The following is a 24,544-nucleotide window of genomic DNA, read 5'->3' on the forward strand; positions in this document are numbered from 1 at the left end:
ATTTGCGTAATAGAAGGTGTTTTATATTTCTATTATGATTACTTAATTTCTAAAGAAGTTTTAAATCATTATACAGAACTGTAACACATAAAGGTGTTTTGTTTGAGATACTCCCTGAATGTTGTTTGTAACAGGTAATGTTTAAGAAATAAGGGGAGGTGTTTTAAATTAAACCAATTGAATTAGAGCAGTTGTCTGGTATACTTTAGGTGATCATATTCTCTTTGAATCAGCCTTATTACAAATAGATGTAACCAGAGCAGTCTTCAATATCAGAACTTTTCTCTAAACCTACAAAATATAAACCATTGTTTAGCTACACTTAAAGCTGTTATAATTAACTTATATTATCCATTGTTCCTATTTGTTTCTTTACTTATTGTCAGAATCCTGCGTTAGTGTTTCCCAGTGGGCCCCCCAGAGCAACTCTGCTGTGGGGCCCCAGTCCCTCTGCTGCCTGCGACAGATCCGCCCCTGTTCTTCATGCATGATGAGCCTAATTTCACCTCTAAAACCGAAACTATGAGGCTCACTTTAACCCCTGCATGCTATTATAGTTTGTCAGTGATGACTTACACAAATCTGCCATATTAATGTTGTGGCTTTGAGCCCTTCCAACAGGCAACACTCGTGTCTGAGCGACTGAATATAAAGGCTCCGGGATTTGAAGCCTGTGAAAAACAACATTTCACCTTTTGTTCATTTGTGCTGACAGGGAACAGGTACACTTTGATAAACCCAGTAATTATTGAGATATTAACAGAAAACAACATCTGCATCTGTTTGTTTATACACAGTCACAGCTTTCATGAGTGCAATGCGGAGCTTTACTGTCACAGTAATTGTAAAAACAACCAGACTGATCGTTCACACCAAAATGCTGTACATTTAGATGCTTGGTGGCCTTTTTCCCCCACAAATGACTGCTTTTACAACATGCTGAAGGAGAAAACAAATGTCATTCCACCACTAGGACCTTTAAGAGACATTTCTGACCTGTCCTCCCATTTCAATTCCAAACCACAGGCACTTTTGACCATACGAGCTTTGAATACAAGGCCACGAGCCATTTTGGGCAAATCAAGATCCAAGCAACCCCTAAAGCTGGTCTAAATGTAGTACGCCGCAACACTAAACAAATTTGCACACGACATTATATATACTGCACGTTGGGTAAAGAGTTGGTGTGCATTGATAGCCAGTAATGAAGCCTCATGGGACATAATTAGAGACCCCACACAATGTGCTCAGACAGCAATTAAAGCAGCCTCTAATGGACAAGTAAACAATCATGAAGCTAAAGCAGAGAAGAGCCTGTCAGGGCGGTAGCTAACAAGCACAACAAAGAATAAACCGCGCACAACTAGTCCTTATTGGATTGAAACCGTCCCCGGGCCTGGCTCTTCTTAAGATTTCAGAAAGCACAATGTGGTAATCATTTGTAAGAGGAGCTTTCAACACTAAACCTACACTGTGCTAAAGTGGGAATGTACAGAGGAGGTGAGAGATGGACTCTTTTGGGAACAATATGGTTTTAGTTGGAGTGCAATAACATGAGAGGGTTATATAATTTGGCAACTATTTCAAGATATGAGGTAAGACAGCAGAAACTTCTAAAGTGGAAAAGACTTTCGATGTAAAAGGCAAATTAATTGGGCTTTTTTTCTTAGAGCTTCTTCTTGCAAACTTCTACAACTTTCAACTTTTATAATGAAGCTGAAACGTCAATTGGCTGGTTTCACAAGGCGGCGATGCTAGTTTAGTTTCCCGTTTCCGTTTGACTCCTGGGGAGAGTTAGCCGTAAAGGTCAACGACTTTGCCATGCAGCTAAAGACGACCTCAGAGCTTTTATCAATGCATAACATTAAAGACATTTGCTGCGTTGTTTCAACTCCCTGTCACACGTCTTTCACTTCCAGATGATTACAACTACTTAAAGAGTCTGTCATCCCTGCTTCTTCCCATCCATGAGCTTAATAAATCATTCAAATGTACCTGTAGGAGGTGTTTTCCGAGCAGGGGCTGTGGACGCGGACGACCACGAACACGTGCTGGAAGTGCGAGCGGATGTTTTTGGGGGTGAACGGGAGCGCCCCTGGTTCTTGGAACACAATGGTCACTATGTCGTTCCCAATGTGCCGCTTCCTCAGTAGCTGCGAAGGAAAAGGACATACAGTATAAAGGGAAAAAAGGCATATGCTGGCATTAGAATTGGCAATGCCGACCTGTTGTTTATTATTAGGCGTGTAGGGAAGCATCGTCGACACGTGGAACATAATTTCGTAGTCCTTGTAGGTTGTGAACATGGAGTGAGTCCCAGTTGAATCAGCTGATGGGGATGAAAACAGAATTAAAACAGAACAATTTAGGACAGCATGCAGTAGCAACAGCAGTAAGCTAAAATTAGAGACAGATCAATATGGGGTCGGTAATGGCCAATGACAAATTTAAAGGAACAGGCCACCGTTTTTCCATATAGAGATACGTTACCTGAGTCACGCTAAACAACCAAAGATGTTGTTAGCATTTGGCCTCTCCCAGTACATTCCTATAGCTCCAAACAGGGATGAAGTTGAAAGCTACAACCCTCTTCCACAGGAACGCACAAAGACCAGACAGGTGTGTATCAACTTGTCTAAGCTCAGGCAAGAACATATCTCAGTATGAAAAACGATGGCCTGTTCCTTTAAGGGCCGAGTTGAATCATTCTAAACCACATAATAATATATATTATATTATAGTGTTGCAAATTAGCAGGTTTGCTATAACACACACATGCATCTGGTTTGTCTAATCTTATTGTTACGTCCATATCAAATAAATAATAAAAAATGATTATTTACTGAATTAATGGGTCATTAATGGAAAATAATAATTGTGGCAATCACTGGACAAGAGCATTAAAAATAAACAATATTGTGGATCAATATGACAGAAAAAGCAGGAGTTTAAGGCTCATAGTTTATGTACTTTGACTACTAGAGCCCCAAGGTCAGCTGACCAGCTACTGATGGCTGTTCCTAAAACTAGGCAAAAAAAACCCACAGGCAGTAGAGCCTTCTCTGTAACTGGAACAGTCTTCCTCTGTCTGTCGGGTCTCAGTCTGTTGGACAGCTCTAGTCTAGACTGAAAACACACCTCTTCTCCTGGCTTTCAGTACTGGCTTGTTGAGTGTATATTGGGCTGTTATCTTGATTTTTTTTGTATTTCCATGTAATTAACTGAAGTTGTGGCTATTGGAAGAATGTATGATGATGCCATATTATACAGTATTTTCAACACATTCAGAATCATTACCATTTGATAGAACACTGACATTTAAAGTGCTGAGCTAATAAACCGTTGCAATACTTATTTCATACATATAAACACACGTATTTTTTTACTAAATCATGCGGCTCTAGTGTAGGGTTAGCAGGTTTTACACATCATACCACACTGTAGTTCTCTGCACAACATCATTCATTACGCTGCATTTCCTAAATAATTGCCCTGCCTTTGTGATTTGATTGGAGTTCATCTTTCAGCTCTGTTAACGATCTGTTTCCTCCAACCGCAGAAAACCACATTAGGCTGTCGCTAATTATGACCAAGTGTCCCTTTATCCCCCCCTTCATGCCTTGTGTATCCCTGAAGAGGCAGTAACAACCCTCCTCCCCCGCGCCTGACTATTGACTCTTTCTGTTCGGGCAACAAAGCAGTCACAAGGTGTTTAAAAGGCCGTACTTAACCACGGCTCAATTACAGCTATTAATTACAACAAGTTCCTCGGGGGAAGCGTTTTCCGTTTTGTTTGAGAGTGGGTTTAACTGAACATTACAAGTAAAGAAAAAACGAGACGAGGAAAGCTATTCAATACTTCTTAAACCAGTTTGAGCTCGCAGAGAGAACACAAAAGGCTCGTCCAATAGTTGTTCTCAAACGGTGGCACCAGCCAAATGATGTATATCAGTACTAGAGCACTGAGCACGGGCTACTTGGAATTATTTCAGATAAATAAATTTTAAAAAGTCAGATTTCTAAATTCTGGATAATCTGAGTTTAGTAAGCAATAGGAATAGGAATGGTTGCTATAGACACAGCATAATAGCTGAAGTCGCATTAAAGGCTTTCGGCAAAATGGTAAAAAACTATTCTGAGCCCTGATAAACGTGACTGAGGTCGACCTTAAAGGGCTATCGACCCGAGAGACAGAAATACTTCTGAGCTAGTGACAATCCAACCCCTGCACTTTTGGCCAATCTAAAGAGCTGCTCCCAAACTGTTTCAATTTCATTCATTTTTTGAGCAAAGAAAGGACTTGGAGCAAATTGGAAGAGCTTTAGCCCCTATCAGTGAGGTATAGCCTCTGATCCCTCTGTCTCTGTCTGTGAGCAGCAACGCCTCAGACATCAGCAGATGACCGCCGCGGATCGCTGCTTGTTATGGGAATACAATTGTCGAACAGCTGGTTGTTTGCATGTGGCTTATAGTGTGGTGTTTGGAGTGAATGGAAAGTGGTGAATGTGAACACAGATTGAACTAGCAGTGCAGCATATACTGATTTCTGTTTCATTCAACTCAACAAACATGTTTCTGAAATGCATGTGACTCTTGTATTGGGCAGTTCATTCTTTTCTCAAATGTCTGTGCTCCTGGGCATGTGGAAATGAAAAAAACTTAACACCCTCTTCAAACATCTAAATCAAAGAGTTGACCAAACCTGCGTGGCACTAATAAAGGAAAAAAAGGGGAAGAAAGTCTAAATTTGGCTCTAGCTTGTCAAGACATTTCTCAAGACAGTAATAACAAAGTAATGGGATAAAAACAGCACAACTGTCCAAGTGACTTTTTGTTTTGTTGCATAAAACTCAAGTCGACCCAGAATTCAAAGTGACAGTGTGAGCACGTACTCTTGGTGTCCAGCTGCGCTCTGTACTTGCTGAATCCTTTGAGGCGAACCCTCTCTCCGAGCAGATGTAGGAACTCCTCCAGCGCGGGACCAGACGACTCATTGTTGTACATCTCCTCCTCACCGCTCTGCCCCGCCATGCAGTACATCACCCCCACCTTCCTCTGGAAACTCAGCTGCACACACACAGAATCAGCTCACAAACTGCCCAGTGGGAAAATGTTAAGACATACTGTAGGGCAAACTCCAATAATCGACTTTTCAAGGAGCTTAACTACAAAGACAAAGGCAGCTCGGTCATTTGTCTAGTACAGGGCATGTTTGTTTTGATTTTAATTTCACAATCAATCTTGGGACTCTTTTGGTAGTCTCGCATGTGCCGTAAACCATTCCTGAAGACAGCAGGTGTTTGGTCTCGCACTCTGTCAGACTTGTTAAGTCTGAGCCTCCATTCGAGTGTGAGATTATTGATTGCAGCAAAATGTATGTTATTAAAATGTATCAAAATTAGAAGTGTTGAATAAAACAATCAAGAAAAGCAATGCCTTACTATTATCATTATTATTATAGATATATAATATATGCAGCGATCACTTATCTTCCCTTAAAAGCATTACATATGTCAACACGTGTGACTCATGCTGGCATTTTAAGAACAAGCACTTGGGTCGCTCTGCAGTGACGGCCCTGGCTCCACTTTCCGGTGCGTTCATGTTGACATTTAGAGTTCAGTCTGGATGATCACATCAGGAACATGACTATTTGGTTTTATTGCAGTCTTCGGCAAAGAGTGGAGGGTTCACGGGTTGTTTGGTGAGCAAGTTAAACCAACAGCAGCGCTGTCTGACAAGTGATGAGCTGGCCTTTTCATCGGTTAAGCGTTTAAAGGGTATATAAGATGTTAAATTCATTATGGCCTAATATTGTTTGAACCTCCAAACAAAGGTGTGGAGTCATTAAATTTACTGACTGAACCATCTTGTGATATTTTCCTTAAAAGGCTTCTTTAACAAGCTGTTGACAATATCTCTGCTGCAAATTCGCACCTTCAACTTGCTTCACTTCTCAATGACTATGTTTACACGCAGTCAAACCTTGGCAAAAACCCAAATGTTTTCCCATGTTGCTGTGTTGCCCTCACCCCCTGTTCGTCCAGTTTCATGAGCTGGTCTGTGACTTTAGGCGTGTTCAGAGCCAGTCTAAGGCAGTGCACGTTGAGCTCTGGCACCAGATATTCCAGGACCTCCTTTAGGGGGAGCCCTCGAGCCAGACCGTGCTTGGACGTGGACGGCACAGCATCTTCCAGGATGGAGCCCCGCAAAGTGTTCAACTGAAAGGAGGAAAAAGAGGTTCTGTTATTGTAAAGCAATACATTTAAAATAATACATTATTGTAACGAACATTATGTTTCCATTAACAACTTTTTTTCTTTTTTTTTGTTGCATGTTGTGCCATATCGACTGCTACAGCGAACAGCTCACTGTACAGCACAAAAATGTATTCTTACAAAAAAGACTCGCTCAGATTAGCCATGTGCTCTGGTGGCGATGGCGTGCGTTTGTTTTCAACTGGCCTTGTTTTAGTTCACTTATGCATCAGACTTATCGGCAGATAATGAGAGTCAAAGTATTGGTATTGGATTTAAGTTTTTTTTAATGTATAGCTATGACAGGATAATTACTATGCATCATAATTCTGACAAAAGAATACTTGCTAATTGAATGTTTCAGCAAATCTTCCATAGAGTACATATAATTATAGCAACGTAAAAAAAAATGCATTACTTACATGAGTGCTCAAAAACAATTGTTTTAAGTGAATTATCCAGTAATGATGCATTAAAGCGCTTCATTCACTCGAGTGGCTATCAGTGTAGTAACTGCACAAAGGTTTATTAACAACTATGAAACTCCCTGGGCTAAAATGGTTTAGCTCAGCAAAAATAAGGCACGAAGGTTTTTCTGTAGAAGATCGCTCTGAAGAGGTTAAAATGCACTGGCATGAATAAATAAAGATAAATATAGCTTGGCCTCAATATCCACAGCGGCTAATAGATAGATGGGCTTTGTGAGAGGTGGAGAGGCTTTTAAGATCCACAGTGTTTTTTCAGAGTGTTTTTTTCTCTCTTCTTGCACAGTAGAAGGTAGAGACCATAGCTTGGCGGAAGCTTGCTAAGCGCGGATATTTTGGCTGGCAACAATAGCCATTTTGGTTAGTAACTGTTGTTTTATGTAATAAAAGTTGTTTTGTGTACTCTGAGATCAGCTATTAGTTACACATACACATTATATTACTACAGGTGATACACAGGTACACCTGTAAGCTAATCACAGTCGCTAATTGCTTGTTAGCATTTTAAGCATAACACGGAAATACATCTGTTGCATTTTTAAAATGTGTCTGTATTTTGTGCAGTGCCCCCGGTGGTTTGTAGTAGGCCCTGCACCGCCATTTCACAGTAAAAAGTGAGAAAGTTTATGTAAAGTGTATTTAATATCATTTTCCTTTGATTTTAACATTTGTTCACATTAGCACTAAAGCTAAAAAGGCAGCAGGTGGCATCTGTGACTATTTGAAGAAAAAAAAGGTAAATCCATTGCAAACATGTTGGACCATGGAAAATGACCACATGCCACATATTAAAAGCACAAGTGAATTCTGGAAGGTCACATCAGGCTGACAACATTTTAGAGTACTTGGTACAGTAGCCAGTTAGCATCCTCGCTATATGAACAAACCTTGGTTGACTAAAGGTATTCAACATAGTAAGTACAAGGTCGAACAGCCGGTGCGTTCAACACGGTATTGTAAGAAACATAATGTAATCCTATAGATTGCACAGGATTCTCTGGAAATAGCAATTAAAGAGCAGAGTGAGGGGCAGCTCAGAGGGTCGTGCGTCATCTCCAGGGACCATTACTCACCGTGTTTGCCAGCTTATCCACTCCAACACTAAAAGCACTATTTTAAACCTGTTTTGCTGCGCATTGACGCAGAGATTACAGTTGACAAAGATGGGAGGTGGGAACAAGAGGAGGCCACCCCAGTTTGAACAAAGGGAACAAAGATATTGTAGAGTTGGGCTGAACGATTTAGGAATAATATCTAATTTTTGATTGTGAATTACTATTTTATTAAAATGCCGTTTTGATTTGATTGGGGTTGTTCTAGCAGCCCTGTTAAGTTAAAAAAATTGGCTGCTTTTTTGTAGAGCCGCCATTCCCGAAAATCCCACAGGGCTGAACCAATAATATTAATTATCTCTATTCAAAATAATTTGTCATGTTTTGCAGATTCAAATTACAAAAGCGTTCAAGTGGTCAATTTTAACAAATATATATATTTCCAGTCAAAATCACAAATATTACAAAATGCAGCGGGTTGCATAAAGCTTCGAACATCTCTCAAAGTACAGGTAAATACACCATCCAGAAATAGAAAGAGCATGGCATCACTGCAAACCTACACCAAGACCCGGCCGTCCTCCTCAACTTACTGACCAAGCAAGGAGAGCACTGACCAGAGATGTTCCCAAGATTCCTATGATGATGATGCAGAGAGCTTCAGCTCAGGTGAGGGAAACTGTCCACAGAACAACTATTAGTCGTACACTGCACAAATCTGGCCTTTATGGAAGAGATGCTAGAAGAAGCCATTTTTAAAAGAAAACCATAAGAAGTCCTGTTTACTGTTCACCAGAGGTCACATGGGGGATACAGCAGCATGTGAAAGAAGGTGCTTTGGTCAGATGAGACCAAAATGGAACATTTTTGGCCTAAATGCAAAACGCTATGTTTGGCGTAAAAGCAACACTGCACATCACCCTGAAAACACCATCCCCAGTGTCAAACATGGTGGGGTAGCCTCATGTTCTAGGGGGGGCTTTTCTTCAGCAGGGACAGGGAAGATGGTTTGAGTTGATGGAAGGTGGATGGGGACAAATACAGGGCAATCTTGGACAAAAACATGTTGGAGTCTGCAAAAGACTTGAAACTGGACAATGACCCTAAACATAAAGCCAGGGCAACAATGTGTTAGAAAGCCCAAGTCAAAATCCAGACCTAAATCCAATCGAGAATCTGTGGAAAGACCTGAAAACTGCGGTTCAGAAGCGCTCTCCATCAAATCTAACTGAACTTGAGCCGTTTTGCAAAGAAGAATGGGTAAAAAAAAAATCCAGTCTCAAGATGTGCAAGACTGGTAGAGACAAACCCCAACAGACTCGCAGCTGTAATTGCAGCAAAAGGCGGTTCCACAAATTATTAACTCAAGGCATTTTTCTATTTATAAAAAAAAGTTCAAAATCATGTTTAAATTTAATTTCACTTCACAATTGCGTGTCTTTAACATAAAATTTCAATTATATATATTTATGTTTGTGGTTCATAGGGTGGCAAAATGTGGAAAAGTGAAAGGCGGTACGGATACTTATGCAGCCCACTGTGTCATGGTCTACATAGACCATGATACTTTGCTGTTTAAGCGCAGCCCAGTGAAGTAATCACAGACAGCAAAAACACTGAGTCATTCTCTTTTGAATCATGACAATTATTACAAAGAGCAGTTTAAGAAAATAATACGAATATTACAATAAATACCGTACCATTAGGCTAATAATGTGAAATGGTATTATGAATATACATACGCCGCTCTTTACTTTGAAGGATTAGAGACATGCATTTGAGATCATATATTTAGCTTTAGTAAAGCCAGTCTTTTTTTAGACACCATTTTAATTCTATTAGCAAACCTCAAAGTGTGCCTTTATAAGTGCGCAGCCTTTATAATCAGCTAAGGCAGGAGCTGAGCCGCTGGTACATGTGTGCCTCCCACACATTTCAAACTCTTCATAGCTTCTGTGTAGCATCAGTCAGTACAGCGTGTTCTCAGTATTGGCACATGTGAACTCCCACGAGAGAGATCTATGCTGTGTGCCTGCATTACATAATAACATAGCATTAACACATTGGGCGTACCTCGCTGGTTCGAAAGATGACCCTGTAGTTGTACTGTTGGCCATGCTCCTTGTGCTCATCCAGCTTCTCTCTACGAAGACTCACCGCCACCGGCCCCATGTTCTCATCCACACCCAGGTAGTTCCAGTGCTCTAGAAAGAAAAGTGTAGTGTAGTTGTCAGTGCTTGCAGTGTCAACCAAAAATTAAAGGCCCTATACCTGATTTTTGGATTACAAATAATGAAAGAGGAAGCCACAAAATTCAAATGTTAGCTGTGGCTGAAACTCATTCCTCACTTTTCTAACAGGGACGAGTTTATCGGTACATTTCACAACTTGCAGGGTAACTTTTTTAGGGTCTCTGCTACAAAACTATCCTGCAAGTTCATGAAATTGCTCCAAATCTAAATTATATGTAGAGGCACAGTTTTCCCGCAAATGTCAAGAGTTTTACATACTTAAGGAGGACAAAGCAAATTTCTTTCCACTACTAGAACAGAAATCAGGTATAGCATCTTTAAGGTCAAATCACATCTATGCCGCTCACCTCGAAGATAAAAGTACTTCCTGTAGTAGTATGCCCCCTGGTCCACATGCTCCACAATGTATCTCTTGGAGCGGTCAGTGTGCTGGCTGGGCCCGTCCTTGGGGGCCTCCAGCACAGCCACGCCTGCGTTACTGAAGTGAGAGGTGAGAGTGGAGTCCAGGGGTCCCTCCTCTGTGCTGCCCGAAGAGCTGCTGCTGGTGCCCCCACTGCCAATGCTCCCCTGCTGAGAGGACAACGGAACCAGTACAGTCTTACAATATGCACACGTGAAATATAGGGCAATTCCTTTGTATCGGAACCTGGACGAGTGAGATCATATTAGTCTATTGCTACTGGACAGTATTCAAACTATAAATAGGGCTGTTCTGATAGAGATACTGGTATTGGACACCAACACCAAAGATTTTCCAGGTTCCATGTTTTCCATACACCCAGAGCATCTTAAAAATAATCTGATTATCACAGAGAAAGTATTTATTTCACCTCTTTGATGACCCAAATTAGTCTTTAGAGTGGAAGCAATGTGCTCTCAGGTTAAGTGTCTTTTCACTTTCACTCAAACCTCGGAGTATCAGAATAACCAGCTTGTCAAAGAGTTTTTAAAATCGTCATGTATCCATTCCCTCCACGTTGTGGTGGTAAGCTACTTCTGTTGTTGCACCCTGGGGCTGACTGACAGATGTGACAGTCATTGTGAGCCAGTCCTCCACGATATCTTTAGATAAGCAAGTGTCTTGCCCAAGGGTGCAACAACAGCATGAGATGTCAGTGGAGATGATTTAACTTTTGAGTCAGAGTTTTCCCTCCGAGTCGATGCACTGGTCGGAGCAGCGATCGAACACAGAACCTGTGGAGTGGACAAACGCTATGTCACTGAGTCACTGTTGTTCAAACTAAACTTGTCTAATAGAAATGATGTTTACAACACCTGACCTAGCCTTGAACAGCTCATAATAAGACACATGGAAAAGAAAAAAGAAAACAGATATAAGACCTTTGGGTTTGCTAAAAACGGTTGTATATCGACAGTATTTGCAAAAGTACAGTCTTTAAAATACATTTGGTTTGTGCAGTAGTTACCTGTTTGGCAGCGGCTATATTCCTCTCCCCCTCCCCTCCGATCTCGTTCCTAAAGCAGGGGCAGCTCAGGACCAGCTCGTTGCTCTTGTCGTCTCCGGGGTCCAGCGCTGGGTTAGTGCCGTACCCCAGCCCTTCCTTGGGGCTGAGCTCCTCCTGCGACCCACAGGGGGAGCCGTACACTCCGCTCTGATTGGATGAGAGGGAGGAAGTAGCTGATGCAGCAGCTGCGGCGGACGCTCCGGTGGTTGTGTTCTTCCGTTTCGACCCACTCTGTCTGCTATGCACAGCTTCGTTGAGGTCAAAGAGCAAAGACTGGACGTCGAAATGGGCAAACCCTTTCTGGCAAACCCATGGTTTGGGAGGGGGCGCGCACTCGTCCGCTTTACCGCCATCTTCCACGTCTGACCCTGCTCTGGACGTGTCTCCTTCTGCTTTGACGCTGCGCAGCTTCCGGAATATAGACTCTCCACCTGCCTCGGATTTAGACCTTCTCTTCAACTGTTTTTCTCTTTCTTTAATTCGACTTGCAGGACTCCCTTTAATGGGTCCCAAGGGTCCATCAGGCAGGTCCAGAGCCGCTTGTTTTATGGGTGCGACAGTTAGCAGCTCCGAAAGCCTCTCTGGGGCGGGACTTCGCTGATCGGGTGCTTCGGCGGACACATATCCTTTGAGCATGTCGAAAAAGCTTTCTCCGGAGACGCCGTGTTTGTCGATGGACGAGGTGCTGCCGTATTCGCGGTGCATGGGCGTCCACCCGGAGAACGACCAGCCTTCGTTATCCCCGTCCAACTCGCTTATGGTGATGTCGCTGTTGCTGCGCTGCCGGATCCGCCGGATGCCCTTTCGCGGCGACCCCATGTACCCGTCCGGAGACAGGAAGCGGTTGTCTTTGCTTTTGCTGTGCATCTTGTTCTTGAGCGTGTTCTGGATGTTGCGCAGCATGGAGGAGTCTTGCGGGCTGATGAGGTGGCCCAGTTTGGCCGATAAGTTGGTGTGTGCCGTGACCGCGGACACCCCGCCGCTCCCACCGCCGCTACCGCCCCCGCTTCCTCCGCCTCGCTCCGATCGCTCACTCCTCTCTGATCCCATAATTCTCTCCCGGTCCCCGCTGCCGGAGCCAGAGGAGCTCGTCGTGGTCGAACTTGGAGAATCGGTCTCAACGGTGATGTGCCACACCCCGCCGCTTCCGCCATCTTTCCGGGGGGGCCAGTCGGCGACCCTGGCCCGGACGCCCATCTTGGGGACCCCAGGGTTGGTCCCGGTGGTGGCGGAGGAGGGGATGTGGGTGCTCTCACTGCGGGGCGGGGGCGCTCCGCCGTTGGGCAGGCGTAAGCGGCGTGTGAAGAACTCGTCTGTGGCCGGCACCGAGCCCCCGACGGAGCGCTCCGTCTGGGAACGCTTCAGGCTGGTCATGGTGGGGGGGAGGGGGGGTGGGGCAGGAGGGGAGGGAGGGGATACCAGGGAGGGACAGTGGGTGAGGGTGGGTCGTTTCAAAAGAGGGTCAACATGTTTCCCACAGCACGCAGGGATGGGCCGGCCTCATGGACACATCTGCAGCTGCAAAATAAAAGCAGAAAACAAGTGTAAACAGAAGCTAATGCATCAGGTGATATGTTTTAGTAAATGTTTGTATGAAGTTAGCTGCTCATTGGATCCAAAACCAGATAAACAATTTCAAAAATCCCTCCATAGCTTGTGAATTTTTGTTTTTTTTAATTTAATCACATTTTGGATCATAGTAAGAGTAGAAAATCATTCAAAAACATTTCCCTGGAAATGTGATTCCGAATCAGTGCGACTTCCCTGGTTGAAAAGATCAAAAATAAAACATGGAATCACCTTGGCCAGATTCCGAATGAGTTTGGTTGCTGATCAACGACTTTCTCCAACAGTTGTCAGGCTGCAGATCTCAACACTGCATCTGAAACACGCAGAGAAAGAAAATCCATTGAAGCATTTTTGAAAAGAAATTAGCGGCGCACTCACAATGGTTAAAAGCCCACGTGGTATCAAAGAGGCGGCGAAAAAGCGCAGGGGAGCGATGGTCGGCTAACGGCTCAACCTTCAATCAGACCACACTCACGTCTCCATGGAGATGAGTTCTTAGGAGAGCGAGTGGGAGAGGAGAGGAAGGAAATGCTTTCTTTGGACTGCTCTTTGACTGGATGTACTTTCACTTTTTAGGCGGGGACAATGTTTAACAGTCACTTGGAAGGCATGTCCTGAATTAATATTTCAGTTTCATTTGGGTCTCCTACATTGATGAACTATTTATTTGCCTGTACAAAGTGGGAATTCTTTTAATGCCATGCAAAGTTTGCAAACACACAACTGGCCATTGTCAGGGAAATACAGGGTGAGACAAAATATCCCGACTGATATATTGTTCTCCTGTGATACTTGAGCCCGTCTTAAGTGCTATAGTAGTTGGGCTAAATTGACTGATTTGTCGGGTCGCTGCACTGGGAGCGCTGTGATTGGCCGAGTGTTGTCGGCCGGTCAGCGAATCAGCTGGATATTAGAAGCCATACATGCTGCGTTTTATCAACTAGCCGGAAAAAAATACAGTAGATGTTGCTCTTAGCAGGTGAGACGGGGGCAGAGGAGACCTGAGCAGACAAAGAGTCGCTCAGCCCGCCAAACAGCGGCAGTGCTGTGCAGTGCAGTCATCACAGAAAGAGTATGAATGAACTACTGTAACTTATCATTAGGGCCCGTCCGATATGGATTTTTGGGGTCAGATACAATACCAATATGAAGGGGTTGGCATGGCCGATAGCCGATATATTGGTCGATATTTGAAGTAATTTAATTTTATGTAATTGTTCTAAATTTATTTTAAAATTGTCTCGTCCATAATCCTGTATGAAGCTTCTAAACGTGTTGAACTGTGACAGTAGGGGGCGCTGTATATTCACGTTTAGTCGGTACTTCAGAGGAAGCATGCTTGAAAGACAAAAATCATTAGATTACAAAACATAAAAGTCTCGGTCTCTTATGATTCTGAAATACGCAAAAGTTTACAACACAACATATATAAAATAGTTGCACAAACTTGTGACCTATTTTCCCCGGGATGTTTGTCCGCTCCCCTGAGTTGTGGGAGGGCTCATTTTAAAGCTCTGACTGAGGTCTTTTTCCGTTGCAAAAAAGTCTCTCACTTTCAGTTCCGGAGATATCAGCCTTTTTATCGGTTTCAGAGATAGTCCGATAGCCGATATTGATCACATTCTAAGCCAGTAGCTCAGGACCCACCTCCAGTGTATCAGGCCGATCCAAAAAATGATTAATTTCAGCTCATAGTAAAAAATAATTGGCTCTTCCCCACTTCAATGTCTGAACAGAGTATTTTTACTCACACATGCCTAAGGCATATGATCTCGACACACGGGAGGCGATAAACCACAGCGACTGATGAAACTTATCATCTCCAAAGTGAAAACAACACAAACCACAGCGACAGCGACAGACGTGTTCTGTTCCAGCACGGATCACATGTTTATAAAGATTTGTTGAGTTATGAAATCAGAGGGGATGTTACATGGTTTAAATACATACTGACAATGGTTTTAAATTGGAGGAATATAATGAATGTTGTTTATTATTGGTTGGAAATCAAGTTTTCAAACAGGCTTATTAAAGAAAATTTTACAGGATATGTTCCCATGCTGCTGCCCGTTTGTTTTACATCTCTAGTATTTACTCTAGAGCTACGTCTCTTGAGAAAATCGTTGTTCCCTCAGTTTTGATCAATTCATTTAGTGCATGGTATTGGTACCCTCTCAGATTGTTGCTTTGTCAGTGAAATTGGTTGTAGTGCCAGGTGACAAAAGTTGAAAATGTTTGAATTTTCTAGTATTGCGTGTGCACGTATAGAGCTGGCTTTGAGATGAGTCTGCTCCTTGTTGTGTTTTCGTGCTTCAGAACTAGATCACGGTGGCCAGGTGTTTGTGGGAGTATCCAAGACTGAAGGAGGTTTCCATCTGACGCTTGTTTTGATAACACAGTCACTGCATTATTCTTAATGGCAATTCACCAAGTCCAACTGCAACGTACAAAAGGAATGAATACAATTTGGAAAAACGCTGCTATCTCTTCAGATGAGAAAATTAATGTAATTTAGATCAACTCAATCTTAACATAACAGCTTTTATAAAACGCTACAGAGTCAATTTGCTAAAGGGTGGGTAAGGTTTGGGTAAAATGAGAAAGCATCTGACATTTGATAAAACGGCAGGACGGACCACACAGCAAGTCCCATACAGCAAGAAACGAAAAGAATACGGATGAAGCTACATGCCTCCAAATGGTCTAGCAATTCAAGATAATGTTTGTATGGATTACTCCTGGGTTTCCTTAGGCAGCATATGAGAACACAAGTTTCACAATATGTATGTATGTGCCAGAACTTCCTGTTCATTTCCTATTAAAACAATCTTACACGCGTTCCAAGTATATTTTCTTAGGATTCCATGGTGAACAGCGAGTTCCTGGTAAATGACACTTCCTGCGCATTGAGCTTGAGGTAGGATGTAAATGCTTCAGCGGTGGAGATGTCTGTGTTTATAAAGGTCGGAAAGGTTAATTTGATGAATTATACCATTTTATTTCAATCCGCAAATATGAACAGATTTACATAAAAATCTATCATCTAGTCTATATCCTTGTCTTATTAATTACCTGCTAGCCGACAGCTTCAAGACAAACTTTTCTAAAGGCAGACGGCTTCTCCGCTGAAGTCTTTACATCCTACTTCGAGGTCTTAATACGCAGTTAGTGTCATCTGCCAGGAATTCACTGTACACTACGGAATCTTTAGATGCAAACAAAACATTTGCATAAAGTGTTACAGACACTATACCTCTGAGGCACAGCAGGCATCACTAAGACGCACCCCTACTCGACCACAAACCCATGACCCTCACGCTGGGGTTAAATCATCTGGAAAACCCTTTGCAAACTAAAATTATCCGTTTGTGGAGTCCGGATGTGGTGTTTTTTTTTTCTTCTGACAACCAAACACGCATTAATGGATTTTGATTTCTGGAGCAGTGGGGGAAAAAAGCGATTTGTCAATAATTGAGGGACAGCAGGTTCCTCCACACTCGCCATAGACCAATTATAGCGGCTGGAACGCAAGCTGTGTCGAAATGAGGCCGAATTGGAGGTAAACACAGGGTGAAGCGTCACTAGTGTTGCTCTGGAGGAGAAGGTAAAGCAGAGGGATCTACAGGTATTAGCGACATAATGGACAAGACTGCAGGCCAACGAACAAAGGCACGCAATCATGGTAGGACTTTGCAACTGATCAGGCAAATCATCTTCTAATTGATATTCAAATGAAGATGACTGTGTGATACATTTTTACAACCAACTGGATAAGTTAAAAGTGCTCATTGGATTACTCAGCACTTGGACTGGCCCAACAAATGCCTCGAGTACTTTGTGCCCATTTAATCACAGCACATGATTATAAAAGGATTTCCTCCAACCCACATGAATGTCTCCAAGGCTTAAGAGGTGCAGGCTGTTCTTTGGAATAGGAACATTTACAATTCTTCAGAACTTTTCCTCAAGGGGGAATAGTTTTGAAGAAGGTGTTTGTTTTTTGGGGAGGTCCTTTGGGCCTATTCCTATGTGGACGGTTCCAATGAAACAAATATGAGCATAAAGTTCAAAGTAGTTAGTTAGTTAGTTCTTAGTTAAGGTTTTTTCAAGGTGGTGACATTATTCATAGTGTTTGAAGATGAATATGGTAAATATTTGTAACAAAACCAACAGAAAAGTTAAAACAGAGCTTGTGTTTATTTCTCTGAAGAATGCTGTGAACGTGACTCCTGGCCATGGCCCTGAGGTTATCAGAGTCTTGTGGTCACCAAAGGCTCTGCAGGTGTACGGTGTATGGGCACAGTGTGACTTTTAAAGCCTCAATGGCCGATGAGTCATTCTGCAAATTACAGAGGAGCCGAGCTGAATGACTAACCATGGACACTGCGACAAAGGCACGAGAGGCGCAGACAGCCTAATGAAAGAGCCTCGCCAAGTTCAGGAGACAGAAGCGTGTGAGATATTGACTGAAGGACATGGACTACTGCTTATTAGCATGGCCACTGAGGCTATGCTTTCAATATTGGATTGATTCTCTCTTAGAGAGCAAAAAGTTACACTGAGAAAGAAATTATTCACCTTTGGTGCAGACGTGAGGGTTACAGGATTGAAACTTTGACTTTTGTGAACATAGAAATTGAAAAATCCAGTCCAGGGAATAAGCCACAAAAGGTCATAGAACATAGAGCTGGGCAATTCATCGAAATGTAATCAAAATCACATCCTCTACTTTGGTCAGTCTCAGTAATCGCCATGGGACTTCGTAATCGTTGGGTTTACAAACATGTCTGCAGCAGAAACAGCACTTACTTTTGGAGTTTGGATGAGACAATGAAAGATTTTTGTGCGTTTAATGAAACTGGAGGAAATCATTTGTTTTTGTTTGAGATGAGATTAAGTTTGAATAAGTTTGGTCCAAGTTCATGAATCAGCTACATTTATTCATTTTGAGAATGAAATAATAAAAAATTAAATTGAAATCGATCAATAGCATTTTTATTTGATCTTAATTTAACCTGGATAGTCTCAGATTAAGAAGAGAGGGGAACCTATTAGACACATTATTAGTGGTAGGGGAAACCGGAGCAGACAGAAATAAAAGGCCCAACTGACCCGGGAATCAAACCTGGGACCTTCTTGCACAAGTGCCAACTGTTGTGCCACTGGAATATCGTCCAGCCCTAACAGAAGGAACTGTGTATGCGGAGAGAAACATACGGCGGTGCATATGAGCACAGGGTGGCTGGAGTCCACCTGCTTCACAGACAGACGTGGTATTTGAGCCAGGGCAAGTCCAGCCTTGTACGACAAAAGCCCTCAGCTTTAGACTCCCACAGAACAGACGTGACATCATTCAAACTGGTTTTCTCATAGATCTCTGGGTTTGGCTCATAGTACCTTGAACGCTAGCAGGAGGAGTACTTGTTGTTGTGTACGGTCAACCCTACTTGTCTGTGTGGGATGAAAAGGGAGATTTGTCAGATTTTGACTGACACAAAAGGTTCTTTTATTGCCCTGGTCGTCCCTCAAAGTCTGGCCCAAGAAAAGTTCAAATTGCACACAGCGTCTTTAATTTTCAAATTAAGCTGGCTCTGGGCCTGTCACCATGTTGACAACTGGGATTGACCGTAGATTTAATTATAATTCAGTTTATATAAATAAAGATCTTCTTCTTCTTCTTCTTTTAAAATTCAGTTCATTGCACAGTCATGATCATTTTTCTATTTTCTGAATAAGACGTCCTTCAATTGGCTTGCCACCCATTAAATAAGAGTTACCAAGACCTTCTTCCACAAAGCAATACTAAATAGGAAACAGCTTGAAACACATCCAAACAATGACATGATTTGATCAAAACAGCAGGAAGACACTCTTACCTAACCTGTGCACCGAAAGAGAATGTTACAGGTTCAAGTTTAGAAATATAAATATGATACGCTCAATAATGAAATACTTGTTCACAAACAGGAGAGAGTGATTGATGAGTAAAAGCCCGGTCATGTTTAGGCAGAGCCCGGTGCCATCACAGTCATCAACACTTAGTTTATCGTGAATGGAGAGTTGCTAATTGGTGCACACACACAGGAAATGATGTCCCAGTACAGTAATGCATGAGCGAGACTGGTCTCTACGACCCTAAAGATCACTAATACAGTGTGCGCTTGTCTAGTAAAATATCTTTGTTAAAAGCAGGGGTATTAAGCTGATATTACATATCTACAGCACCACCCATTTGTTGGTTGAAAGATTTTTTTTCATTTTTTAATCAAAACAGGTTTCTCAAAAGTTCTCATTTAACAAAAAAATCCTCCTTATGACTCCTCAAAACTCCAAACCAGATGAAGATGCCACCATAGAACACCTAAAGCCCGAAATTAAAAAAAAGTTTTGATTAATCAATCAATCAATGGTTTTGTATAGCCCAATATCAACAGGAGTTGCCTCACAGGGCTGCACCGAACATAAGGCAGTAAAACAAGCAATAAATACACAAATATAAAGTTCAGGTGAATGAAGTATCCAGGCAAACAATGTTCAAATAAGCATCGGCATTGAGCCCCATGGGTGTCCCCTGTCCTTAGGAGAGAAGAAGGAGAGATCCACTCCCATGGACGGATTACATTTTGATGAATTGACAGCCCTAACTAACTCCAGGTATGTTTGATGATCACTAACATGGTGCGAAGCTGTGCATAATCATTTGATAATATCCCTCAAATGATGTAATATAAATTTTTTGATGAACAAAAAATTTATATTACCCTATTGCCGTACTGCGATATTCTTGATATCAAGCCAATCATCAGGTACAAACTGAATCCCAGCCTCAATATGAACCACAGAATCTCTCATCAGAACCAGTCAAATATCAAACACATCCACTAGGGATGCGCCGATACCAATACCAGTATCGGGTATCGGGCCGATACCACATGCTTGCACTCATACTCGTACTCATTCATGAGGTCCCGATACCAGAAGCCGATACCATTTGAGGTGTGGCCAGCGCTGCTACCGGGCGCACCAAACTGGGGAATTCTTTAGTGGAAATACAATATTCCACATGGAGCTGACTTTATTACAGACGACACTCCTTAAATCAGAGTCTGTGCTGGATTTAACCAGAGCTAAATGTTGTTAGTGCTGCAGCGTGGAGTCTGCAGTGTTTACAAGATACAGGCTAATGTCGCTAACTTGCAGCTAACAGTTTTGGCCATTCTTACGCCGTTTTATGCCCAGGGGTTTATTCATCTGAAACACTAACCCAGCGAATAAAAAGTCTTCAGAAAATCCAAATTAAAGAGATACAGTATGTCCATATTGAGCGAAAATGAGCTGCAGCAAAACAATGAAAACTCTGTAGCTACTCGCTATGTTGCTACAAACACACGAGAAAATCTACACGGAGCTGAAGTAAAAGAGACCATTTAAGTAACCATCTCAATACCTTTGTTAAATAAAAATAGATAAATTAATAAAGCACAGGCATTGGGGAGCTTTTGGACATGAGCTGCTCTGTCTATGATGGACAGTGCAATAAAAGTTAAAAATGATATTGAATGAAAATAAAATATAAATAAGTGGCATCAGCACAATTCTGATATAACTGCTCTTAAATGTGTCGCCTACTTTACTTAAGGAAAAGTAAATGAGTAAATTAACTAATTACTAACCAATCTGCTGTGAAAAAAGTAAGAATGTTGAAGAAAATGCCTTGTACTCGTATCGGTATAGGTATCGGCGAGTACTTAAATCAAAGTACTCGCATCGGTTTTAGAAAAAGTGGTCTCGATGCATCCCTATCCATGTCAAATACGAATTCAAATCACGTATAAAAGCGACGCCTAAATCTGGCAGGTCTGACAAAGTGGTAGTCCAAAACATAAAAAAAAAAAAAACAGTGTTCTCTTGGAAAAGTGGTTGGCAGCCCAAAGTGTGGCCTCCTCTCAAAGTGAAATGGTAATTGTGTGGAAAAATAAACGTTGTCTTCCTCCCTCGCCTGTGTGATGGGGAGGGGGCCGCTGTGTTTTTAAGGGGTTTGTTCACACTGCCAGCATTTCCCCCTCCATCGTTCAGGTGTGAGATTGCCAAAGCTGACGATGGTGTGCACTCCCTTGTCATCAGCCGCCGCAGCAGATACAAGCAGGAGGCTGAGCTATAAATAACGGGAATATTAATAACTGTCAGGATGTGTCAGGTGTGTACTTTTGTACTACCAAAATTCATCAACTGTCGAGTTTTTGACACACACTTTTCATTTGAATATTTAGATCTTTAATTAATGTGTCCGTTCAGCTATTGCCTTTTTAGTCAAATGCAGCGAGCCGATGATTTGATGGTATTTAACGACGGACACCCTGCCCTTCTGGTCTTCTCCAGAAATTTGGAGAAGATGGGGAAGAAGGGGGTCAAGAATTTCATGAAAAGCACTTCTATCCAATTGTTAAACCTGGGGGTGGATCCATCACCCGTTGGGGTTGTATTGCCACCAGTGGCAAAGCGAACGTTTCACAGGTAGAACAAAGAATTGATTCAATTCAATTCCAACAATCTATAATCTATAATAGAAACCGCAATCTCAATGGCCGCCGCCTGGGTGCCGCCATGTTTATTTCCCATACCGACTTTGAAGCTAAGCAGGGAAGGGCCTGGTTAGGACTGGGATGGGAGACCGTTTGGGAACACCAGGAAGCCTGGCGACAGTACTGAGTTTGTGCGTGGTTGGTGCTGGGGGCTGATGTGCGCAGACTGGGTGCCTCCCTTATCATCACCGAGTAGGCTATGGGGTGAATGAATAATGCATTAATTACTTTGCGCGTCTGGAAAAGCGCTATATAAGACTAATGCATTATTATTATTATAATGACGGTCCCACCTGCCGCGGGCATTGACCACGGGTCCATATGGACCGCGGTGCTGCTGTCCGAGGACAACCCGCCGTCACAACAACGCGAGTGCACGAGATCTGACTGCCGTGCGTGTGCGCGCATCCAAACAGGGCGGTGCGTGCGCGTGTGTGTGTGCATGCGCGCGTGTATGTGTGTGTGTGTGTGTGTGCGCGCGTGTATGTGTGTGCGCGCGCATCCAAACAGGGCGATGTGTGTCATCTTCACTCACCGCCAGCCTGCAGACACTCCGCACAGGTACAGTTACATCCTCCAAACACATGACATCTGCGTGTCTTTGTTTAAGTTTCTCCTGCAGTGACCGAGGCTGTGCTTCATTATAGATCCAATGCTGCGTAATGTCAGAGACGCAGACAAATGCGTAAGATCCAATCCTGGCCATATTCCGTCTCCAAAGCTTTGTCTCCGAAAAAAAATACACGCAAAACATTGCCCAAAACCTGCTCAAACAGGAGCCTCTAATCACACGCGCTGCTCCGACTGATTTATCCTCCATGTGAGTAAAAGCGAAAATGAAACTACCACTTACAGCGCATTGCCTGCACTGCATAGATTTTTTCTTTTTTTTTTACTTTGCTGCTGTACCATTTGTTTTCTATTTTGCTTTCACGTATTGTGAGCCCAGAGGTACACTTTATTCTAAAGCAGCTTGGAAAGCATTGCCAATTTTATTGTAAGGTTATAAATACTGTCTAACACCGATCATTAGGCTATTTCATTTCAAAACCAACTTATTATTTTTTGGATTGTACACTACCGTGATGCACCAAACCACTGGTCCTGCACCGTGAACCAAACCGTTAGAGCTGAACCCCTCATATTTATCCATAATTATTCCACTGTCTCTTGAATCCTGTTCCCCGAGTTTAGCGAAAATATTGTCGTACTTTATAAGAAAGGAGCACGGGTGCATCAAACACTCCAATTGCAGTTTGTTTGAAATTATTTTTAGCATTCATTATTTTATACATTTGTAGTGGCCATAGTTTTTGGAATGGGTTGGGAACCACTGGTCTACAGCTGAACTGTGTGACGGGTTGGACATTTCTTTGTAATCACTCATAATCTCAGAATATCAAATGTGGCCGAAGGCCGGGTCTCAGCTAGTTATGTAATAAAACGCAATACCATTTGTGAAAAAGCTGAAGTTAAAAAGCAAATGGCAAGTTGCTGATTGTAAACACAGCTCAAAATCCACGATAGACGACCGCATGAGTCAGAGTGTGAAGGTTTTGAAGGAAATCTTAGTTCTGGAAGACTTTTTTAAGGAAGAATGGTCAGAAATCGCTTAATATAGAATGGAAAAACTCTTGGCCGCAAATAAATGTTGTAAAGCTGTGATACTTTCCAAGCCGGGGGCTACGAAGTATTAACTTTTCAGTGGCCCAAACCTTTTCAGTGGCCTTTTTCACTTTTATGTCATTTTGAAAATAGAGCACAGGGGGCTCAGGGGGGGAAAATGCTATTTGCTAGGAATAATTTTGTTGATCAATGCTGCAATGATCTAATCTTGAATCTTTTCATTTGCAATTTAACTAAGCCATTAGGGAAATCTCCTTCAATTTAGTTCTATGCATGATTTAAAAAAATGTGAATTTATCATAACGTCACATGGAGGATGTTTTTGGAGTCCTGGGGATTGTTTTCTGGACGGTCCCCAGTATGAAAGCGTTTGAGAACTCCATTTTGTCTAATATTCCCCTGAAAGCAGACGCAACAAAACACGACTCCATTTGAATGCTGCAAAACAACATGATGCCATTCTCTGAAATTCACAATCCGTTCACCCTACTCAAGTGTTACACCGTTTCCCTTTAGCAACAACTGGGACCACTGTGCTTCCCACTTCCATTAAAGAAGCCGGTGTGAGCGCCTGATCAGAGGAAGCAGATGTTTTTAAATGGCTGAGTCACAGACGAAACAACTCATTTACATAACAGTGAATCACAGCTTACTCTAGTCAGGCTTGTATTATGTCACGAGCACAGTACTACCAAATTACAAGATTTTGCATAAGCATAGAGTGAGAAAGGTAAGCCATTGTAAGTGGTTTGGCTTCTGTCAATAAGAAAGGCCATGTTTGTTTAAGCTAGAAGGTGTGCAAGTGGACACAGTGAGGCATTGATTTGACTGTTTTGACACAAACCTTGAAGATAAACATTATCAAGTTCATTAGGCATGAAATTGTAGGTAAACGTGCCGACTCCAGAACATGGATCTCAAAAAAGTCACTGATCTACAATCACCAGAGGATGGCTAAAAAATGTATTAGCTCCTCTTCAATCAGGACAGAGGGGAAACATCCTAAACACAAATCAACCAGTCCAGTTGGCTACTTTGAAACCTTCTACAATACTGAATTGCCAGGAAAGGTGACAACATGCAGCACATTGAAAAATCAAAGGAGAGTGCAGCTTAAGCCCTTTACTTACTTGCTCTCTAAAAAACACTCAGAATGTTAACGGTTATTTGGTTGTTTTTCTTTCTTAAACCATGAATGGCAGGTTGTAAATCAGATTCTTGGTTCAGACCGGCCCAAAGACTTGAACAATAGAAG

At 42.4% G+C, this 24,544-nt stretch overlaps 1 protein-coding gene and 1 long non-coding RNA gene across 2 annotated transcripts in view; both read right to left on the reverse strand.

The window, feature by feature from the left end:
* The window catches only part of sipa1l1 (signal-induced proliferation-associated 1 like 1), a 41,647-nt gene extending 28,724 nt beyond the window's left edge, over window positions 1-12,923 (reverse strand). Inside the window, exons 1-7 of the mRNA XM_079572137.1 lie at window positions 11,474-12,923; window positions 10,394-10,616; window positions 9,868-9,998; window positions 6,033-6,221; window positions 4,893-5,067; window positions 2,226-2,329; window positions 1,996-2,153 (exon numbers count right to left, since the gene is read on the reverse strand). Coding sequence (XP_079428263.1) covers window positions 1,996-2,153; window positions 2,226-2,329; window positions 4,893-5,067; window positions 6,033-6,221; window positions 9,868-9,998; window positions 10,394-10,616; window positions 11,474-12,886 — 2,393 coding nt within the window. The 5' untranslated portion in view covers window positions 12,887-12,923. The remainder of the gene's footprint in view (window positions 1-1,995; window positions 2,154-2,225; window positions 2,330-4,892; window positions 5,068-6,032; window positions 6,222-9,867; window positions 9,999-10,393; window positions 10,617-11,473) is intronic.
* Window positions 12,924-13,373: 450 nt separating this feature from the next.
* LOC306975359 overlaps window positions 13,374-24,544 on the reverse strand; it is a 62,407-nt gene continuing 51,236 nt past the window's right edge. The window contains exon 5 of the long non-coding RNA XR_013793692.1: window positions 13,374-13,388. This is a non-coding gene — a long non-coding RNA (uncharacterized lncRNA). The remainder of the gene's footprint in view (window positions 13,389-24,544) is intronic.

The sequence above is a fragment of the Gobius niger genome (assembly GCF_951799975.1).
Source record: "Gobius niger genome assembly, chromosome: 15".
Classification (NCBI taxonomy): Eukaryota; Metazoa; Chordata; class Actinopteri; order Gobiiformes; family Gobiidae; genus Gobius; species Gobius niger.